A 24,405-nucleotide genomic window follows, 5' to 3' on the forward strand; every position below is an offset into this window, starting at 1 on the left:
GGAATCAAGTCCATGAAGGCACTTGCGTTACCTGTATGTGTGTGTTCTTCCTGGGAACTTCTTCAATTTCTCCCTACATCATCACCTTTCTCTCGAAGTTTTCCCAGACGAAGAATCATGCTTTTGTTTTCTGCCTGGTTTATGGGTCGTGTCATGTTTTGATATTATTATTATTATTATTATTATTATTATTATTACCAGCTAAACTATAACCCTAGTTGGAAAAGCAGGTTGCTGTGAGCCCAAGGGCTCCAATAGAGAAAAATAGCCCAGTAAGGAAAGGAAACAAAGAAATAAACTGCGAGAGAAGTAATGAAGAATCATAATAGAATATTTTAGTGACAGTAACATATTAAATCTTTCATATATGAACTATAAAAACCTCAAAAGAAAGGAAGAGAAATAAGATAGAACAGCATGCCCGAGTAATAGAAGATGGAATAACCTCACATTGAGGATTTTTTTTTATCAGGAACGTAGAACGAAGTATGAGCTCTCACACTCTCTCTCTCTCTCTCTCTCTCTCTCTCTCTCTCTCTCTCTCTCTCTCTCTCTCTCTCTCTCTCCAAGAAAAAGTTAGGCAAGATCATAAAACCTCTTTAAACGTTCAAACCAAATCTCTCCACCAAAGAGCAAATGGAGTCTCCCCGGATAGATTAAAAAGTCTTTGAGACATCCAAAATCCTTGTAACTCTCTCTCTCTCTCTCTCTCTCTCTCTCTCTCTCTCTCTCTCTCTCTCTCTCTCTCTCTCTCCAAGAAAAAGTTAGACAAGATCATAAAACCTCTCTAAACGTTCAAACCAAATCTCTCCACCCAAGAGCAAATGGAGTCTCCCCGGATAGATTAAAAAGTCTTTGAGACATCCAAAATCCTTGTAAATCTCTCTCTCTCTCTCTCTCTCTCTCTCTCTCTCTCTCTCTCTCTCTCTCTCTCTGAAATGAGTAACACCACGCCGTATGGTCTCCGGGGATTTCAACACGCCCTCCGATTGGTTGACATGACAAGGAATGTGTGATAATCCCGGATGTACCAAACGGTAATGTTGTGTCATGCATTTGTATCTACTTTTTTTTTCTGCTTTCGTGCGAGAACCAGGGAGCTGTCGTTCTCAAGGCCTTGTATTATTATTATTATTATTATTATTATTATTATTATTATTACTTGCTAAGCTACAACCCTGGCTGGAAAAGCAGGATGCTATAAGCCCAGGGGCTCTAACAGGGAAAATAGACCAGTGAGGAAAGAAAAAAGGAAACAAAATATTTTAAGAAGAGTAACAATATCTAAAATAAATATCGCTTATATAAACTATATAAACTTTAACAAAACAGATAAAAACAAATTCTTTAGATTTACTTTCATCAGACGAGACTCGTTCATTAGGTTACTGTCCTCCACAGGGTTTAAACTTGGACATGTAGCTATTACCTTAGATGCTGCTGCTTTTTACCCTAGATTACCTTGAAACTCTTCCAATTTCCTTAAATCTTTAAGCTAGTAAGTTCGAAATTACCTTACAAATTACCTTAAAACCATACAAATTACATGAAACTAAGGTAATTATCTTACAAGTTTAAACACTAGTCTTCCGTAAAGGCTATGGTATTCTGTTTAATTTTTACTCATTTTTTTTTAATGCTTTTTCAAGAGATTTTTATTATATGTTGGTTGTGCAACGCAACATAAAATTTTCAATTAAATGTTAATTTGTAACACAATTTGCCGTGGAGGAAATTGTAATGTATATCTGATATTATACTGCAAATGCATTATGGAATTATGATATTATTACCATAGTGAATAGTAGTAGTAGTAGTAGTAGTAGTAGTAGTAGTAGTATGTTCAAAAAGAACAATAGTTATGCATTGATTGTAATCATTAATGCTGATGTTCATAAATGGATTGATAGAATACAGTATGATTCTCTCTCTCTCTCTCTCTCTCTCTCTCTCTCTCTCTCTCTCTCCTCTCTCTCTCTCTCTCTCTAACCGCTTGCTTTTGCATACTAAACCATGGTGGTAACACCACGACACCAACCTGATCTTCTTCTAGGTCAGCTTGTTGACTTTGTGTCTTTGTTACCTGCAAAGGAGAGAGAGAGAGAGAGAGAGAGAGAGAGAGAGAGAGAGAGAGAGAGAGAGAGAGAGTTACAAGGATTTTGGATGTCTCAAAGACTTTTTGGGTCTATCCGGGGAAACTCCATTTGCTCTTGAGTAGAGCGATTTGGTTTGAACGTTTAGAGAGTTCTTATGATCTTGTCTAACGTTTTTGGGAGAGAAAGAGAGAGAGAGAGAGAGAGAGAGAGAGAGAGAGAGAGAGTGTGTGAGAGAGAGAGAGAGAGAGAGAGAATAACGCACTCGATTTGTTATGGGCTAGAGCGATTTGGTTTGAACGTTTAGAGAGTTTTTATTATCTTGTCTAACTTTTTTTGGAGAGAGAGAGAGAGAGAGAGAGAGAGAGAGAGAGAGAGAGAGAGAGAGAGAGAGAGAGAGAATAACGCTCTCCATTTGTTCTTGGGTAGAGCGATTTGGTTTGAAACGTTTAGAGAGTTTTTATTATCCTGTCTAACTTATTCTTGGAGAGAGAGAGAGAGAGAGAGAGAGAGAGAGAGAGAGAGAGAGAGAGAAAATTATACATATGAGTTACAGCTTATGTGCAGATTTGCATGTATCTTTCTATTGTCAACGTAGGCACACCTGCATACACAGCTCAGACATGTATGGTGAGAAACAGATTGTGATCCTCCTGCAACATTATTTACGTGATTTATTTGTTCCATTTTGCTCAAATTGAAGAAAGTGTTCTTAATCAAATCACATAATTTGTATAAATATCCCCTTCCTATTGATGGACAGACACAATGGTTGATGCTCGAGTATCTCCATGACTGTCTCTGTTGGCTATCATCGTCTTCATTGCGCTTTACTCAAAAGACATAGGTTCGAATCCCTGTCCTGCCAGAAGCGTTTATCATGAATGAATTTCTAGTTAATATACATCCCCGAAAGTAGAACAGGCTGACATAAGTCTTTTTATAGTTTATATATGACATATCTGTTTTGACGTTTTTAATTTTTTTAGAATGATTTATTGTTAATTTGTTCTCATATATTTATTTCCTTATTTCCTTTCCTCTCTGGGCTATTTTTCCCTGTTGGAGCCCTTTGGCTTATAGCATCTTGCTTTTACTGTTTTGTTTTAGAATCATTTATTGTTAATTTCTTCTCATCATATATTTATTTCCTTATTTCCTTTCCTCACTGGGCTATTTTTCCCTGTTGGAGCCCTTGGGCTTATAGCATCTTGCTTTTACTATTTTTTTTAGAATGATTTATTGTTAATTTCTTCTCATCATATATTTATTTCCTTATTTCCTTTCCTCACTGGGCTATTTTTCCCTGTTGGAGCCCTTTGGCTTATAGCATCTTGCTTTTACTGTTTTTAGAATGATTTATTGTTAATTTGTTCTCATCATATATTTATTTCCTTATTTCCTTTCCTCACTGGACTATTTTTCCCTGTTGGAGCCCTTGGGCTTATAGCATCTTGCTTTTACTATTTTTTTAGAATGATTTATTGTTAATTTGTTCTCATCATATATTTATTTCCTATTTCCTTTCCTCACTGGGCTATTTTTCCCTGTTGGAGCCCTTGGGCTTATAGCATCTTGCTTTTACTGTTTTGTTTTAGAATTATTTATTGTTAATTTCTTCTCATCATATATTTATTTCCTTATTTCCTTTCCTCACTGGGCTATTTTACCCTGTTGGAGCCCTTGGGCTTATAGCATCTTGCTTTTACTGTTTTGTTTTAGAATGATTTATTGTTAATTTATTCTCATCATACTTTTCCTTATTTCCTTTCCTCACTGGGCTATTTTTCCCTGTTAGAGCCCTTGGGCTTATAGCATCTTGCTTTTACTGTTTTGTTTTAGAATGATTTATTGTTAATTTGTTTTCATCATATATTTATTTCCTTATTTCCTTTCCTCACTGGGCTATTTTTCCCTGTTGGAGCCCTTGGGCTTATAGCATCTTGCTTTTCCAACCAGGGGGCGTAGATTGGCTAGTAATGATAATAATAGTAATAGAATTCGATATTAAAATGACATTGTGGTTGATATTCACACGTTTACACGGTATAATGCTGTGGTTGATATTCACACGTTTACACGGTATAATGCTGTGGTTGATATTCACACGTTTACACGGTATGATGCTGTGGTTGATATTCACACGTTTACACGGTATAATGCTGTGGTTGATATTCACACGTTTACACGGTATGATGCTGTGGTTGATATTCACACGTTTACACGGTATAATGCTGTGGTTGATATTCACACGTTTACACGGTATAATGCTGTGGTTGATATTCACACGTTTACACGGTATTCTGCTGTGGTTGATATTCACACGTTTACACGGTATAATGCTGTGGTTGATATTCACACATTTACACGGTATGATGCTGTGGTTGATATTCACACGTTTACACGGTATGATGCTGTGGTTGATATTCACACGTTTACACGGTATAATGCTGTGGTTGATATTCACACGGTTACACGGTGTAATGCTGTGGTTGATATTCACACGTTTACACGGTATCTGACGTCACTTCAAGTTGCATTTCTCGACTTCATCATGGTTGCACCAGTGTAAATTGATGACGTAGTTTCCCTTGCTTTGACTTGTCTCGCCCTTTGCTGTTGCACGACCTTGGTTATATGCAACTTTTCGTGTCAACGTGTCTTACGAACTTCGCATCAGCAAGATTGTGGGTCCTTAAATTAGCCGACAAGAGCTTGCTATTATTATTAGTATTATTATTATTATTATTATCCAAGCTACAACCCTGATTGGAAAAGCAAGATGCTATAAGCCCAGGGGCTCCAATAGGGAAAAAAAGCTCAGTGAAGAAAGGAAATAAGGAAATAAATAAATGAAGAGAACAAATTAACAATAAATCATTCTAAAAAAAAAACAGTAAAAGCAAGATGCTATAAGCCCAAGGTCTCCAATAGGGAAAAATAGCCCAGTGAGGAAAGGAAATAAGGAAATAAATAAATGAAGAGAACAAATTAACAATAAATCATTCTAAAAAAAGTAACAACGTCAAAACAGATATATCATATATAAACTATTAATAACGTCAAAAACAGATATGTCATATATAAACTATAAAAAGACTCATGTCAGCCTGGTCAACAAAAAAAGCATTTGCTCCAATTTTGAACTTTTCCTTCTGTGACATCTTGAAGGACGAAGATAAGGATTTCCAATTCATATCTGTATTACGTAAGACCTCATGAAGTTTGTGAATAATATGACTTATTCTTTTCACATTCTCATCTGTCCTCATATACCTAACAACATAGGAATTACCATCAAATTCCTCTTCGTTCAAAGGGTTAACTACTGGATAAGCAGCTCTTCTAGGAGAAGGACACTCCGAAATCAAACCAATGTTCTCTATTCTTGGGTAGTGACATAGCCCCTGTACCTTGATCTTCCACTGTCCTGGGTTAGAGTTTTCATGCTTGAGGGTACACTCAGGCACACTATTCAATCATTTCTCTTCTGTTTTTTTTTTTTTTTTTAAGTTTTTATAGTATATATATGAAAGCTCTAATTTAATGATGTTACTGTTCCTAAAATATTTTATTTTGATTGTTCATTGCTTCTCTTTTAGTTTTATTTATTTCCTTGTTTCCGTTCCTCACTGGGCTATTTTTCCCTGTTGGAGCCCCTGGGCTTAAAGCATCCTGCTTTACCAACTAGGGTTGCAGCTAATAATAATAATAATAATAATAATAATAATAATAATAATAATAATAATAGTTGCTGTGTTATATATTAGACGAGTTCTCGCCTAAGCGTTCCATCTAAATGAGCAGGGTTTCCAAGGCCAAGTCCTCTCAGGCTATGCAGGTGGACAAGTATTGCAACATTCATCCCTCTGCCCCTCTTCCTCTCGTTCCATCATGCAGGAGGGGCTCGAAGATTGCACCCAAACTCTGAGCAGAACTAGTTGCAGTGCGGTCTCGCCGCTACCACCTGCATGAGGAGGAGGAGGAGGGGGAGGAGGGACTTCCTTAAAGTGGGGAGGGGAGAGAACGAAGCTGTTGTCCCTTGGGTATTCGTGGCGTTTCTGTTATTCTTTTTTGTTTATTGCAACCGTTTAAAACCTGTCTTAGGACAGTTTAGTCTGTTACTCCATTTGGGGTTTGCTTTGACATTCCGGAAATGCTTTCTCTCTCTCTCTCTCTCTCTCTCTCTCTCTCTCTCTCTCTCTCTCTCTCTCTCTCTCTCTCTCTATATATATATATATATATATATATATATATATATATATATATATATATATATAAATGAAAAGGTAAGGGACCGAATTAAGCTTTCGGGGGATCAATCTGTTGTTGTTTGGATGAGTTCAGAGGCTATGGAAATAGTGAACATCTTACTCCCCCAAAGATTTCGAGCGAAATAAGCCCCGCCCTCTGATGATGTCATAGCCAATCACGTTGTCTCCCACGTTAGTGGGAAACGGCATGATTGACTATGACGTCAGCAAGGGGTGGGGCTTATTTCGCCTGGAATCTCTGCTACGACTATAAATCTTTTCTTGATATACTAGGAACTTTGTTTTTTCCAAAGATAGTCACCATATATAAACATCATCCTGCAGCTCAACAAAAACGCAACATTGAAGTGAATAAAATATCATTGACGACTGAATAAACTTACTGAACATTTTTCGTGGCTTGGAGCCTCTCTCTCTCCTCTCTCTCTCTCTCTCTCTCTCTCTCTCTCTCTCTCTCTCTCTCTCTCTCTCTCTCTCTCTATGATAAGTTCTTTAACTAATATAAATGAACTTGAAGTAAGGAACATTGACCGTAAATATATGGCATGTTAGATATGTTAAACATGTATGAATACAGTAATGAATGTAGTTTGAAAGTAGGGATCTTGGCAAAGTAGGTAGTTTATTTCATTTGCTTCTTGGCTTGTGTAAGTGCTTCAGAGAGAGAGAGAGAGAGAGAGAGAGAGAGAGAGAGAGAGAGAGAGAGAGAGAGAGAGAGAGATATTTGATGTTTGTATTTCTTAGACTTTTGACCTAGTGCACGAGTATGTGTGTATGAAAAAGAGAGAGATAGATGACTGGTGCCTTTACAATAGAATCTAATTGTTGGTTCCAAACGTTTTGCTGACGTGTTCAATTTCACGGTACGATGAGGAAATCACTAGTTTGTATCAATAAAAATGTTTATCACTTAAAAAAAATACAATAGTTATTAAATACAATAGTTATATACTGTAGACATTTACATTCATACACAATCCGTCAGATGGATTTCACGCTAAATCAGTGAATAAAAAGTATGTATATATATATATATATATATATATATATATATATATATATATATATATATATACATACATATATTCATATATATATATATATGTGTGTGTATATGTATATATATATATATATATATATATATATGTATGTATATATATATAATTTTCTAGACGTTTCATAAACACAAATATAGGAGTGATATAAACATAACTAGTTCAATATACAATATGTTAAAGGGATTATAAGTTAGCATTCTTATATAAGAGCTATGTAAGAGAGAGAGAGAGAGAGAGAGAGAGAGAGAGAGAGAGAGAGAGAGAGAGAGAGAGAGACATGCTATTGTAATTACTATAGACATTTATATTACATGTCTGGCCGAAGTGTGTGTAAGATAGCCTCTCCATATATACATTAATGGGCAAGATAACGTATTTATGATAATTGTAAGGAGGCGAACCGCATTAAGCAGAGATAACATTAAGGTGATATCACCTTGGGATGCACTCTCTCTCTCTCTCTCTCTCTCTCTCTCTCTCTCTCTCTCTCTCTCTCTCTCTCTCTCTCTCTCTCTCTCTCTCTGTAACTCGTTGTTGCCAGGGCTTCTCAGAAAGGGAGGTGAGTGGAAGGTTTTGACCATAGGTTTTATCGTTTTTGTTTTGGAATTTAGAAGTTTCATTGGACATAAGGACATTCTCCCTTTACATATTCATTGGACATATGGACATCTCACTTTACTTATTCATTGGACATATGGACATTCTCATTTTGCATGTTCATTGGACATATGGACATTCTCACTTTACACATTCATTGGACATATGGACATTCTCCCTTTACATATTCATTGGACATATGGGACATTCTCATTTTGCATGTTCATTGGACATATGGACATTCTCACTTTGCATATTCATTGGACATATGGACATTCTCACTATATATATAACATCATACCTAGATATGAAATATAGGTTCATTAAGACACTAACACGGGATAATATAAAGGCCGCTCATGAATGGCAGAGACAAGAGACAGTGACATCGCCCTATCAAGCAGGACAATGCCCTAGAGACTGACCATATATACATGTAATCACCGCCCAAGCCCTCCTCTCCACCCAAGCTAGGACCAGGGAGGGCCAAACAATGGCTTCTGATGGCTCAACGGATAGACCTATAGGCTCCCCCAAGCCCCTCATTCTTAGCTCACAAGGATGGTGAGGTTGCAGCGACCAAAGGAACTAACGAGTTTGAGTGGGACTCGAACCCCAGTCTGGTGATCAACAGTCAGGGACTTTACCACATCGGCAACCACAATCTTATCTTATTAACAGTACTGTTAGACATATTACTGTATTATTACCGGGTAAGCTACATCCCTAGTTGGAAAAGCAAGATGCTATACGCTTAAGGGCTCCATCAGGGAAAAATATCCCAGTGAGGAAAGGAAATAAGGATATAAATAAACTACAAGAGAAGTAATGAACAATTAAAATAAAATATTTTAAGAACAGTAACATTCAAATAAATCTTACATATATAAACTACGCTGATGTTTAAACCATACGGTAATATTTTTAAACCTTTGCTTCAGTAACTATACTCAATTTTCTTTTTTTTTGAGGAGCATTTGCACTGACTCGCAGCGGAGCCCTTTCAGCTCGAGAGGTTTCCTGCTATCTGATTGGTTAGAATTATCTTGTCCAACTAATCAGCGATCAGGAAACTTTTCCGAACGAAAAGGGCCACCCCTGCGAGTCCGTGCAACTCTGCCACACTAAAAAGAATTGACTATAGTGCACCCTTTATCTCTCTCATTTTCAAAACCGTTATGTATTTGAAAGACGAAAGTCTAGAGAAATGAATAGCTGGGAATTACACTGAAGGAGTTGATGGTCAGAGGGAGAAGGGTTGATGAGAAAAAGTTCGAAATAGCTGTGATTTCGAATGATCCATCTCCTGCTCTTTGGCTTCCATGTATAATGGACAGTCGAGCTGGCGATGTTATCGGGGAAGAAACGTGATAGAGAGTTTGAGCCAGTATTTTGACTGGTCTCTCCAATACCTACGGTGGGAATGATAATAATAATAATAATAATAATAATAATAATTGTAAAAATAATAACAATAATAATGATTATAATTATAAATAATAATAATTATAATTGATAATGATAATGATAATAATTATAATTAATAATAATAATAATAATAACAATAATAATGATTGTAATTATAATGAATAATGATAATTATAATTGTTAATGATAATGGTAATGATAATGATTATAATTAATAATAATAATGATAACAATAACAATAATAAAATTACAGAAAAATCATTGGTCAGAATGCATCTATAACGTTTAAAACTCTTCCAGAAAGACTAAAATAATATGATCTTTACCTCCGTCAACGAAGTTGGAAGGAGGTTATGTTTTACCCGCCTGTTTGTGTGTTTGTTTGTGAAAAGCTTCCTGGCCATAATTTTAATCGTAGGTTAATGAAACTTGCAGGGATTAACTGTTATATGAAAACCTGGGAATTATTAAATTTTGGAAGGTCAAGGTTAAGGTCACGGTCAAGCAAAATGTCCAATTCACGTAATCAGCCATAGGTTTGGACATCGTTGCCACAGAGACTTCAAACTTGGTTCATATTTGAGTGTATGAAAATCCACGCCAATTAATACATGTTAAAGTCAAAGGTCAAGGTCAAGGTTGAGCAAAAGGTCGAGAATTAAGCTGCCGCGGCAGAGGTCTGCGCTCTACTGAGTGTCCCTCTATTTTAGAAATTTACTAAGCTACAACCCTAATTGGAAAAGCAGAATGCTATTAGCCCAAGGGCTCCAACCGGGAAAAATAGCTCTGTGAGGAAAGGAAAAAGGAAATAAATAAACTATGACTCTGAGAGAAGTAATGAACTATTAAAATAAAATATATCAAGAACAGTAACAACATAAAAATAAATCTTTCATGTGTTACTATAAAAACCTAAAAGAAAAAACAGGATGAGAAATAAGATAGAATAGTGTGCCTGAGTGTACCCTTAAGCAAGAGAACTCTATCCTCTGATGAAGCAGTGTTACTAATCCCAGGGACTTTAACTTTCTATGTTTGTGAGGACAATCCGTTCTTAGATGAACATTCTACTTGGCAACGATGAGTGGAAGTATTTACAGTGTTACCAATCGCAGGAACTTACCCCTTCTATGTTATTTAGGACAATCGGCTCTAAGGTGAACATTCTAGTTGGCAACGATGTGTTGGAGTATTTGCAGTGTTACCAATAGCAGGAACTTATCCTTTCTATGTTTGTGAGGACAATCGGCTCTAAGGTGAACATTGTAGTTGGCAACGATGAGTGGAAGTATTTACAGTGTTACCAATCGCAGGAACTTACCCCTTCTATGTTTGTGAGGACAACCCGTGAACATTTTTGTTGGCAACGATGTGTTGAAGTATTTGCAGTGTTATCAATCGCAGGAACTTATCCTTTTTATGTTATTTAGGACAATCGGCTCTAAGGTGAACATTCTAGTTGGCAACGATGTGTTGGAGTATTCGCAGTGTTACCAATAGCAAGGACTTACCCCATCTATGTTTGTGAGGACAACCCGTGAACATTGTAGCTGGCAACGATGTGTTAAAGTATTTTTTTATGCTAATGGCCGTCTGTTCCTTGCAAAATGTGAAAGTGGCGCGTGGTAAAGTAGATATGCTAGTGGAAAAATGTCACGGGTCGAAATAACGAGAACTAGCTAAAATTGTGTCGTGGTTTTGGATAACCTGCGTATATGTCGCCCCCCTCGAACAGCTCCTGTTTGAAACCTGGGTTATCTCAAGGTCCTTTAAAGGACCTTGGGTTATCTCAGGCTTCGTGTCTTCTGGTTTTAGAAGCCTACGTATTTCGGCTCTCAAAATGCGTTGTGGATTTTTTTTAAATCACTTGTGCTTCTGGAATAGGAAGCGTGCTTGGTTCGACTCTCGTGTTTTCTGGTTTAGGAACCGTCGCTATTCAAGCCCTCAAAATGCTGTATGGTTTAGATATCCTTTGTATTTAGGTGGTCGTAATATCGGGTAATGAAGTATGCTCATATTATTATTATTATTATTATTATTATTATTATTATTATTATTATTATTATTATTATTATTATTATTATACTAGCTAAGCCACAACCCTATTTGGAAAAGCAAGATGCTATAAGCCCAAGGGGTCCAACAGGAAAAAATAGCCTAGTGAGGGAAAGGAAATAAGGAAATAAATAAATTATATGAGAAGTAATGAACTATTAGAATAGAATATTTTAAAAACAGTAACAACATTAAAACACATTATTTTTTATATATAAACTATAAAGTGAGACTTATGTCAGCCTGTTCAACGTAAAAACATTCGCTTCTAGTTTGAACTTTAGAAGATCTACCGATTCAACTACCGTATTAGGAAGATCATTCCACAACTTAGTCACAGCTGGAATAAAACATCTCGAATAGTGTGTAGTCTTAAGCCTCATGAAGGAGTTCTCGGAGACGTTGGCCAATTAAGGAAATGTATCATTAACAGGTTCATAACTCCCCCGAGCTTTAAATAAAAAAAAAAAAAAGTGGTCGAGTCTTGGGTGCAGTTTTTATATGAATACCATCTCTTTTTTTATTTAGTATTCTGGATCCTTTTTATTGTGTCTATTGACATATTACCTCTGTACCATGGTCTTCCACTGTCATGGGTCAGAGTTCTCTAGCTTGAGGGTACACTCGGGCTTACTATTCTATCTAATTTCTCTTCCTCTTGTTTTGTTAAAGTTTTTATTGTTTATATAGGAAATATTTATTTGTATGTTGTAACTGTTCTTAAAAAGTTTTATTTTTCCGTTTCCTTTCCTCACTGGGCCCCCTAGGGTTGTAGCTTGGCAAGTTATAATAATAATAATAATAATAATAATAATAATAATAATAATGGTGATGATGATATTATTATTTTTATTATTATTATTATTATTATTATTAAAAGCTAAGATACAACCCTAGTATGAAAAGCAGGATCCTATTAGCCCAAGGGCTCCAACAGGGAAAATAGCCCAGTGAGGAAATGAAACAAGGAAATAAATAAATTATATAAACTATATAGAACAGTTTGGTCGTCTGAAGTGTACATTTGTATCAAGCTTGACTGAGATATTTGCACACAATGCTCGTATGCAATGTTAAGAAGAGAAGAATCTTGATACTGCGCTATTTTTCCCCTGTCGGAGTCCTTGGGCTTGTAGCATCTTGCTTTTCCAACTAGGGCTGTAGTTTAGCTAATAATAATAATAATAATAATAATAATAATAATAATAATAATAATAATTAATAATTATTAATTATTGATTATTAATAATTAATAATTATTAATAATTAATAATTAGTAATAATTAGTAATTATTAATAATTAATAATTATTAATAATTGATAATTAATAATTGATATTTAATAATAATAATAATAATAATAATAATAATAATAATAATAATAGAACATGATGAAGGTTCATTTTGATCAAGGAAATCTTCTTATCGTTGCAAAAACTGGAAATTCTAATAATACCTTGGGTTTAAAAAAAGATCTCTCTCTCTCTCTCTCTCTCTCTCTCTCTCTCTCTCTCTCTCTCTCTCTCTCTCTCTCTTTCTCTCTCTCTCTCTCTCTCTCTCTCTCTCTCCAGAGGATGTAGTTAACAGTAACGCAGTAGACGAGTTCAAGAATAAGTTAGACAAGATCATAAGAACTCTCTAAATGCTTAAACTAAATCGCTCTACCAAAGAGCAAATGGAGTCTGCGGATGGACTAAAAAAAAGTCTTTGAGACATCTAAAATCCTCGTAACTCTCTCTCTCTCTCTCTCTCTCTCTCTCTCTCTCTCTCTCTCTCTCTCTCTCTCTCTCTCTCTCCAATATCTTAAAAGGACATTACATTTCCATCCTCATCTTAGTATACAGTAATGTGCAAATAAAAACATTTATCTCTCTCTCTCTCTCTCTCTCTCTCTCTCTCTCTCTCTCTCTCTCTCTCTCTCTCTCTCTCTCAATTTCCTAAAAGGACATTATATTTCCATCCTTATCTTAGTAAAGTATACAGTAATGTGCAAATAAACTCTCTCTCTCTCTCTCTCTCTCTCTCTCTCTCTCTCTCTCTCTCCTTCAGAACAGGATCGCTTTACATAGATGGGCGTTGTTTAAGGAATGGGTAAATCCAGTTTTGTGTGTGTGCGTGTGTGTGTGTCAAGGGTGGGGGGGGGGACTGTGGTTACGTGAAGGCTACATAAGTTATCGGTGTAACAAATTTAGAATACAACTATAAAAAAGTAAAAAAATTTTCTTTGCCTTTTTTATATTTTTATTACAAATATTTTGTCTAAAATTATTTATTGTTCGAGTTTTTCGTGTAATGTTTTGTAACCTATTTACTTGATCCTGTTTATTTTGATTTCTTAAAGGAAACAGATACCTTCTGTTATTAATGTTGGATTTCATATTGCCGGTTACTGATAAATAATTATTGGAGTTTGGTTGTAATTATATCTCAAAATAATATTTGGAGTTTGGTTGTAATTAGATATCAAGATAATGATTGGAGTTTGGTTGAAATTATATCTCAAAATAATGATTGTAGTTTGGTTGTAATTATTTATCAAGATAATGATTGGAGTTTGGTTGAAATTATATCTCAAAATAATGATTGTAGTTTGGTTGTAATTATTTATCAAGATAATGATTGGAGTTTGGTTGTAATTACATCTCTCAAAATAAATATTGAAATTTGGTTGTAATTAGATCTCAAAAAATGATTGGATTTAGTTTGTAATAATCTCTCTCTCTCTCTCTCTCTCTCTCTCTCTCTCTCTCTCTCTCTCTCTCTCTCTCTCTCTCTCTCTCGTGTAATTTTTCTCTTAAAATTAGATATAATCTTTGCGAAATGTCTCACAGAATATAAGATTTTACCTTTGAGTTATTTTCTTATGGAAATAGAAAATGGAATTATTTTAAATGGTTGAGTTTTTATGGGAAATACTGACTGTCCGTAATATCGTGTCTTGGTTTTACTGTGTTTTTTTTGTAATAATATAACACATTATTCATACATATTCGGTTTACTATCCTTTTCTAAAAACTTATAAGATTTTAATGAAGGTAAATCAAAATGCATAGCTATTTACATTTAACAATGCGTTTCTACACGGCTTTAATTAATTACTAGTTTATCCGTCGCATCGATGGTGGCGCTGCTGTCATTTAATCAAAGGGACTGCGGGCGAGTTTTCTCTGATTCCCGCCAAAACACCAAGCTAAACAAATTGCATACGAGGCAAAACTTGTCAGTTTTCTAAATAATCTAAAACAATTCTTTTTACTGAAGAGTTATTAATATCTTTATAATAGGACATTAAAACTAAGACTCGAATTTACGGGCACACGGTAGAACGATTTTTCTCTTAAGAGTCTGAAGTACCCTGAAGTCTTTCACAATCTGGAATTCTTTTATGGCTATTACTCGAGGCTAAAGGAATGGCCCCCTGTCCCTTTCTTTGTGTTTATTTCCCCCCACCTGCGGGGCCGAGGGTCACTTTTACGCCCTTACGATTGGCCTCCCAATCAGTCCCCTGTTTGGTCACCTGCTGGTGGCTTCTACAGGAACCTCTTTGTTGTCTTATTGTATTTTCCTATGGACTTTTTAAGGGGTCCTAAGAGAACTTTAGGTTTTATATTTGTTCTTTCTACTGTTTCATTAACATTGAGCTACGCATTTATTTTAGGGAGGCGTTTTATATATATATTTTTTTTTTCATTAGCTGTATTTTATATCTGTCTGGGTCACTTGTCTGGACTTTTTGAGAGATCCTAAGAAAACTTTGAACATATTCATTTTCATTCTACTGTTGCATTAGCATTGAGCTACGCATTTATTTTAGGTAGGTGTTTTATATATAATTTCTTTTTTTTTAATTCTATTACCTATATTTTATTTCTGTTTGGGTCACCACTTCGCTGTACTTTTGAGACACCCTTAGAAAACTTTAAACATATTCATTTTCAGTCTACTGTTACATTAACATTGAGCTATACATTTATTTTAGGTAGGTGTTTTATATACATATATTTTTTTATTAGCATAAAGAATTGCTGTGATTACCGTATTCTATTTCTCCCTGGTCACTACTCGTCATGATAACAGTTGACAAAACTTATAAATGTCACGTGACAGGTCATGAAATGGGTCATACTCTGTATATGATTTTGAGTGTCCGGTAGTAGTATTACCTCCGACCCACTTTTCACGGTCATGGCAGCAAATGCATTCATACATTTGAACGCAATTTACGAAAATGTTTACAGGGACCATTGTTCCAGCTATTTTTGTTTCGATGTGACACATTGGGAGGGAATAGTAGCAACGCCGTTGAGTAGAAGGAAGTTCCTTTGTCCAGGATTTTTTTTTTTTCTTGTTACAGTTTTGTTAATTATGTAACCTAATTGTTCATATTCCACGGGATATATCATTTATGGAGAATTATGTTGGGAGTTATAACCTGAAAAGAAATTTTCTGTTTTAATTTGTTACCTCCACCAATGAAGTTGCAAGGAGGTTATGTTTTCACCCCGTTTGTGTGTTTGTTTGTTTGTGAACAGCTTCCTGACTACAATTTTAATCGTAATCGTAGAGTAATGAGACTTACAGGGATTAATTTTTAGGTAAAACGCTGGACATTTTTAAATTTTGAAAGGTCAAGGTCAATATCCAAGGTGACGGGCAAGCAAGTAGGACAGTGCCCTAGAGACTGACCATATATGCATATGATCGGCTCCCAAACCCATCTCCACCCAGGCTAGGACCAGGGAGGATGAGGCAATGGCCTATAGTTGATTAATAGGTCATGTTGGTGTTTATACTAAAGAGCAAGTGTCTGGCTATATATATATATATATATATATATATATATATATATATATATATATATATATATATATATATATATATATATACTGTATATATATACTGTATATATATATATATATATATATATATACAGTATATATATACATATATATATATATATATATATATATATACATATATATATATATATATATATATATATATATGTATATATATAACTACTTGATCTCTCCCCGTCCCTCGGATAAGGGGGAGAGGGAGTAATCATACCCTGGTGAGAGGGAGTACTCTGGGAGGTCAATTCGGAAACCACAATATCTCACAAACCTGTGTGTGCGCGCGTGCGTGCATATCTATATAAATATTTAACCTTCATTTTTAACTGGTCGCATACGCTAGTGTGTGTAATATATATATATATATATATATATATATATATATATATATATAATACTGTATATATATATATATATATATATATATATATATATACTGTATATATATATACACATATGTATATATACATATGTGTGTGTGCGTGTAGATATATATATATATATGTATATATATATATATATATATATATATATATATATATATATATATATATATATAAAGGAAAATAGCGGAATAGTAAAAATGTTAAGCTGTCGATATTCAGATTATATAAATTCCATGTTTTTTCAGTTACAGCTATTTTTTTGTCATACAATCTCCATTTATTGAATAAGTCAACCATATTTAAAACTTACTGAACATACTTCATTTTTCCTGGTAGATGTTCAAGGTTGTTATAGGTTTAGTGTCTTATGTTCTTATGTGTTTGTTATCTCTCTGTGTTGTACTTTTCATTACTTCAGTTAAATGTATTTTTATGTCTACTTATGTACGTTTATCTGCCTATATATATGTATATATATATATATATATATATATATATATATTTATTTATATATATATTATATATATATATATTTATATATATATATTTATTTATATCTATACATATTTTCTATATATATATATATATATATATATATATATATACATATATATATATATATATATATATATATATATATATATATATATATGTACATATATATGTATATATATATATATATGTACATATATATGTATATATATATATATGTACATATATATGTATATATATATATATATATATATATATATATATATATATATATATATATATATATATATGTATATATATATATATATATATATATATATATATATATATATATAAACAAACATTAGAGTGTACAATATCTATTTGTTGTAAAAGGCAAATCCGTTTTCTTGAAATATAAATAGCTCATAGAAGTCCTATTTATATCCATCCTATGCATCTTTGAGACGATGTAAATTAAAATAGATAAATAAATGTCATTAAATGTCTCAGCATCGCAGACTGAAGTGACTCGACGTGGGTGTAACCGAAACGTCACGCGCTTAATACCTATTTTCGTTTCCAGGGTTAGAAATAGGGATGTCAGGGTCACTGGATCGTCAGTCCCCTCTGAATGTGACCTCCGACAATGGTTCTCTGCTCTCCCCAGCCCCGTCCAACTATTCCAATACGAATGGAGAGCCCGCTTCGCCCAGGTAAGTCTCCAGACGCCAGCATCTTTTCCACTTTTATCTCATACATTAAGGGGTCGGTTTCCTGATGCGCCCTCTGCAATGCCTTTATCGGAGGCATCCTCTTCCTCCAAACCTCTTCTCTCCATATCATCCTTCACCTTATCTCACCATCTAATTCTTCTTCTTCCCCACCGTTATCCCTACAGTAAGGGGTCGGTTGCCTGATGTGCCCTCTCCATTGCTTTCTATCAATGGCATCCTCTTCCGCCGAACCTCTTCTCTCCATATCATCCTTCACCTCTCTCTCCAACTAATTCTTCTTCTTCCCTACCGTCATCCCTACATTAAGGGGTCGGTTGCCTGATGCACCCTCTGCAATGCCTTCTATCGGAGGCATTCTCTTCCACCAAACCTCTTCTCTCCTTATCATCCTTCATCTCAACTCCCTATTTAATTCTTCTTCTTCCCCACCGTCATCCCTACATTAAGGGGTCGGTTGCCTGATGCACCCTCTGCAATGCCCTCTATCGGAGGCATTCTCTTCCACCAAACCTCTTCTCTCCTTATCATCCTTCACCTTAACTCTCTATTTAATTCTTCTTCTTCCCCACCGTCATCCTTACATTAAGGGGTCGGTTGCCTGATGCACCCTCTGCAATGCCCTCTATCGGAGGCATTCTCTTCCACCAAACCTCTTCTCTCCTTATCATCCTTCACCTTAACTCTCTATTTAATTCTTCTTCTTCCCCACCGTCATCCCTACATTAAGGGGTCGGTTGCCTGATGTGCCCTCTGCATTGCCTTCTATCGGAGGCATCCTCTACCACCAAACCTCTTCTCTCCTTATCATCCTTCACCTTAACACTCTATTTATTTCTTCTTCTTCCCTACAGTTATCCCTACATTAAGGGGTCGGTTGCCTGATGTGCCCTCTCCAATGCATTTTATTGGATAATTATTAAAATATAATAATTTTAATTTTAATAATGATAACAATAATCAGGTTTCCCTAAGATCAGGACCCCTCTATAGTGATACTTATCACTGTAATGTTATCTGGCTTTACAAACCCAATTTTTGACTGTGGTTTATCATGAGAAGGATTTTTTTTTATTGTGTTTTTTTAAGAAAATAGCTTTTACAAATTTTTTTACCATCTTTATTTTCTATTAAGAAGGTTTAAAACTTAACAAATTTGTTGATCAACTATATTTTTTCTTTAAAGAATAAATTAAATTTTACTAATTTTTTAACACTCATTATTTTCTATTAAAAATATGTGTAAAACTTTACAACTTTATGGACAAACTAAATTTTTTCTTTAAGAAATAAATTTAAATTTACTAATTTGTTGACAAACTAATTTTTTTCTTCAAAGAATATATAAAATTACAAATTTGTTAATCAACTATATTTTTTCTTTGAAGAATAAATGTATATTTTTTAAAATTTCTTGACAAAAATATATTTTTTCTTTAAAAAGAAATAGATGGAAAACTTTACAAATTTGTTGACAAAGTCGTTTATTTTCTTTAAAGAATGTGTAAAACTACAAATTTATTAATCAACTATATTTTTTCATTAAATGATATTTGTAAAATCGTGGAATCATTAACTTTCAACCTTATAGCTGCCTTATTAATATTTCCGGTGTCGTATACTATATCAACATAAGTTTCGCTTAAACATACGTACGCAATTTCAATGAATTAATTTATCGATTCTCTTTCAGTGTATCCAATCCACAACCTTTCGTGATTGGATCGAGTGGAAGTGGCAGTGGCAGTGGACTAAGCACCTCCCCTACACAGTACCCACCCAATCACCCTCTGTCTGGGTCAAAGCACCTGTGTTCGATCTGTGGTGACAGGGCGTCAGGCAAACATTATGGAGTGTACAGGTAATACATTACAGAATATCCCTCTCTTCAGATCATCATACAACTCGTAGTTTTATATTTAAAAAGTCTCTTAGAAGAATCACTGCGCACGTTTATTTTATCAGCACATGCGTGTAGCTAATTTGATAGTAGGCCATTAGTTTTTGGGTATTTATTGATTAGCAGAGTTTATTTGATTTATTAAGTAATAGTTAATTAGTTTTTTATTGCAGATTTACCTTTGCATAGTTAACGCAACTAAAACCTTGGCCAGTTTCATTAGCTGCTGCTTTATTCCTTATTCAAGATTACATAAAATGTTTATGTATAGAAATTGCCACAGCTTAGAGGTGTTTCGCCATTGGCGTTTATTTCTTCAGATGCAAAGTGACAGGCTCGTGTAAAGTTATCCATAATATTTTATGGTTACTCTCAGAAGTTTTAAATGAATTAATAACTAAATTAAAAACGGTATAAATGGTTTTGTTTATGCTTTTACAATGTAATATTTAGCTGTCATGTGCGTATCAGTCGGGGAGTGTAAAATTAAAAATTATCCATGGAGCAGAATCATGTGAAATATTTCAGGTTGAGAAGTTTTTTTTTCTGAGTTCATTATTTTATTTCTCTAAAGTGGGTCAGATGACTGAAACTATGCAATCTCTTATATTACTTTTCTTCTTTCCAGTATCTTTTGAATATTTAATCTGTAAGAGTTAAAGAGAGACTGCTAGGTATGTGTTTGGACTTCTATGTACCTTCTCGCAAAGGCATAGTTCTACAAATCTTCGTTGATTAAAGAAAGGCTTGAGAAATTCTTGAGAGAAATTTCCATGCCCTAAATGGCCTCCCTAGCCCTAGTGCTGGGTCATACGGTCAACATTAAAATAAATATCAAACTAAATTAACTTCCTTGTATGTAGTAATTAAAAAACACCTTCTAGGCTGATAAAATGAGTACAGTATACGTAATCTCCACACCACTGATGTAAGTTGCTCCTCCTTTACCTGCACATTATGATCATCGCCATGTGTGTATTTCCTAACTGAAGATGTCAGGTTCTCGGTGATACTGAGACACTTTCTAAGTGGACTTTTGCATGTCTTGCATTCACTTTTGGATGGACAATTTCTCTCCAGGCTTCACTTCATTTCTACCTCTACTCTACATGATAGAGGAAATGTCTGTTAATAATTGTAAAGTTGTTTACTGTATATGTATATATGGAAAATTACTCTTTTCTAGCTAGCTAGCTATGATGAATTTTCAATACAATAAATATGCATACAAATATTCTAAAATATAAAAATCAGAATAGAAAACTTGAAGCAAATATGTTACAGTTTTTAAGTCATGAAAAATCCAGCATAGGCATAATGGGGGATTAAATAGTTATCCCATGTTCAATATTAGTGTGCCCTGAAAAATATTTTTTATATAAGTCTGAGCCATACGTGGAACTCAAGTCACCGCAAAATTTGCATTGCTGTTACTATACCAGGCCGGTTTTACTCCTCTGAGATAATTTGAGTTGTATTCATAAATTTTGTACCAATAAAATTCAAACTAATGCATAATGTATAATTAGAAATGCTGAAACCGTGATAATGAAAAGTACAGTAAAATTTAGAGGTTCTGAAAATATATTGTCTTAAATAAACTAGGGTATACAGTGAAAGTTATTTCACACTTTTACATATCAGTATTTTTAATGTAGGTGAAATAGAGAAGATATTGTTTTGAGAAGTGCCACCAGCTCACTTTTCAAACATATACGTATTGGGTACTCACCAAACTGGAACCACTGTACTACTAAAGTGTACCTTACGTTCGCACTTGCCCACCATTTTTTTTCGATTTCTGAAGTAAATTACTATTTTTTTTATTGAAATCCTAGGGAAAACTTGTTCTACTGTTGTACAATACTGTACTCCCAGTTGTGTAGAAGATGAAAAATACTGCAGTCTGTTATTATCAATTATAAAGGTTCTTGTAAAGAAGCCATAAACATAACTTCATTGGATAAAATACCCCTTTTTGTAGAGACGAAAGGACCTTTAGTGAAAATATAATAGGAACACAAACATATTCCTTGATTTATTTTAGTAAATTCATAATTGACTTCATTTGATTATTTTTTAAATTCTTTGCAACATGACAATTAAGTTGATGTCTTTATGCTCAAGGCAAAAAAAAAAAAAAAAAAAAGTGTTTCATAATTATACTGTATGTACTTGCTCTTTGCTGTATGGCATTAGCAATATTACCAGCACATTACGATATGTTTAATTACAGTCGCGAGTAATACTTTTCATGTCATCCCGATATCCAAGTTCAGAAAATCAAATTGATACTAACTCATGTCTTATTCATGGTAGAAAGAGATCAGATTCATGGTGATTTTCTTGATATTTGTAGGTCTCACTTTTGCATTTCCGAAGAAACTACAAAACCTGTGAAGTGCTGTTTATGTAGCTGTAGATATTTATTTTTATGACAAATTTAGTGTGCTTCTGCTTGAGTGTTACAGAGCTGTTATTACCTCTCTCTGTTTTAACACTTATTTATATGGCAAAAAAGTGTGTTTATTATATAGGTTTTTGGTTTCATTGTGTACATCTTAAGGTGCGATTATTGGTTTTGTACTGACAACCTCTGTAGCCTGCTGTTGTCATAAATTATTATTGACCGATGTGTTTTATGTTGTCTTTTTTACATTTCTAGGCACATACAGTATACTGTATAATGCATGTTTTATTCACTTTTGTAACCATTTTCTGAATGTTACCATGTTTTGATGTGTATTTTAAACATTTAGTGTTTTGAGCAAAGATATCATGTTCAATGTTGATTGTAATTGTGTAATTTGCCAATTTTGAGATTTTTATCATTTGACCAATTTACTTATTATAAAGAATTATTCCCAATTTATTGACTTTTAAGCTGAATTTGACCCTGACCAGCTTGGTTATATGCAAGAGTGAGCATGAGTAACCATAAGATTGCAATTGATTCGTCATGCTTGTCTTATTGGGCGTGCTGTTTAAATCAAATTTTATTTAAATTAGCATGATAACTGTACCTTCTCCAAGCATTTATATTTGAAAAGAGATCCCACCATAATAAAAATTTGCTGCTTCTTTTTCAGTTGTGAGGGTTGCAAAGGTTTCTTCAAGAGAACCGTTAGAAAAGACCTCTCATATGCCTGTCGAGAAGACAGACTCTGTACAATAGATAAACGACAACGTAATAGATGCCAGTATTGTCGATATCAGAAGTGTCTATCCATGGGCATGAAGAGAGAAGCGGTCCAGGTAGGGGGAATAGAGGTGGGCTTGGTTGTTCTGCAATGGGCAGACATCCTTCATTTTGTTTTCTTGTCTGCATGATTGGTGAATAGCATCCATGATTGATCGAGAGCACTGATTCATATTCTCATGAAATTTAAAGAAAAAATGTTATACTGTAGACATTACATGAAAATATTGCACATGAATTATACCCAGCTTGCATAAATATAGTTTAAGTGGTTCTCAAACTAATGGCTGTGCTTCCTTACAACAGTGATAGGTTGGCCTTTTTGAGAGAAAAAAAAAAGGAAATAGAAGATTACTCCATTTTAAGCTGAACTGATTTCTCTTGTGGCTTTGAGAGAAATTCTGAAGAATACTAAACATTAGTCTTCTTAAAGAAATACCTGATTTAGATATAAGTTTCAAGCAGATGATATTGAAATGATTTTGTAATACTATATCTTTATTAAGTCCTTTTTTATATTAATTAATGTGAGATAATTGTTTTACATATACTGTACTGAGCGATTATCAAAAGTGTTGTGATTCACAATGAAAAGAAGTAGTACTGTAGCAGCATTCTTGCATTAATTTTGTCTTTACCAAATCATATAATCTTATATAAAACCAGTCTGAAGTGAATTCTAGTAACGTTATCTCTTTAAAACAGCAAATTCCAGCTTCTTTCAAGTCTCAATTTATGTTTGTATAGCTGACACGAGATTTAATTCTTTTAGGACATTACAGTACTCAGATTTTTGCAAATTACCATTATAAAAGTTGTTTAGGTCAATATGAATACCATACCAGGAATAACTAATAATTTACGGACGTGACGAATATTGCTATCAGTAGAGGCCAAATTACTTATTTGTATTTCTCCCATTTTTTACAAAATACACTAGGTTGCATATGAATTTAATATTTACCATGCACATGCCGGAAGTCTCTAAGATTCAGATTCTAACCAAACTATTTTTCCAAACAAACATTTTGTGGTTGAGCTTTACAAGTTTCTAGGAGACAATAATGTTCCAGTCATGTAAAACCAAGGGCAAGCCAGAAAGTTTGCAAACCACAAATGAAAAAGTACTTGATATATTGAAATGAGAATATATTAACTTCTATAAGCCATATCTACAGCTCTCCATCTACCATGTAGATGGCTGCTGTTACTTTTTTACCCAAGTTTTGTTTTTTCACAGATCATCTTTATATTTTATTGTTTGATGATGCAGGTATAGTTTATTTTTCATTGTGAAGGTACTTTTCATTTTGATATTTTGTAATATAATATGTATTGAAAGTAAGAATCTTAAA

At 34.1% G+C, this 24,405-nt stretch overlaps 1 protein-coding gene across 5 annotated transcripts in view; it reads left to right on the plus strand.

Annotated features, from left to right (window-relative positions):
- Window positions 1–24,405, plus strand: part of LOC137647124 (retinoic acid receptor RXR-alpha-B-like) — a 382,209-nt gene that overhangs the window by 340,821 nt on the left and 16,983 nt on the right. For 3 of the 5 annotated variants that reach the window (XM_068380375.1, XM_068380371.1, XM_068380373.1), the window contains 3 exons: window positions 17,804–17,933; window positions 19,645–19,812; window positions 22,941–23,121. In XM_068380375.1, coding sequence (XP_068236476.1) covers window positions 17,818–17,933; window positions 19,645–19,812; window positions 22,941–23,121 — 465 coding nt within the window. In that variant the 5' untranslated portion in view covers window positions 17,804–17,817. The remainder of the gene's footprint in view (window positions 1–17,803; window positions 17,934–19,644; window positions 19,813–22,940; window positions 23,122–24,405) is intronic. The other 2 variants (XM_068380372.1, XM_068380374.1) reach the window with 1 other exon arrangement.

This window comes from Palaemon carinicauda, chromosome 9, assembly GCF_036898095.1.
Source record: "Palaemon carinicauda isolate YSFRI2023 chromosome 9, ASM3689809v2, whole genome shotgun sequence".
NCBI lineage: Eukaryota > Metazoa > Arthropoda > Malacostraca > Decapoda > Palaemonidae > Palaemon > Palaemon carinicauda.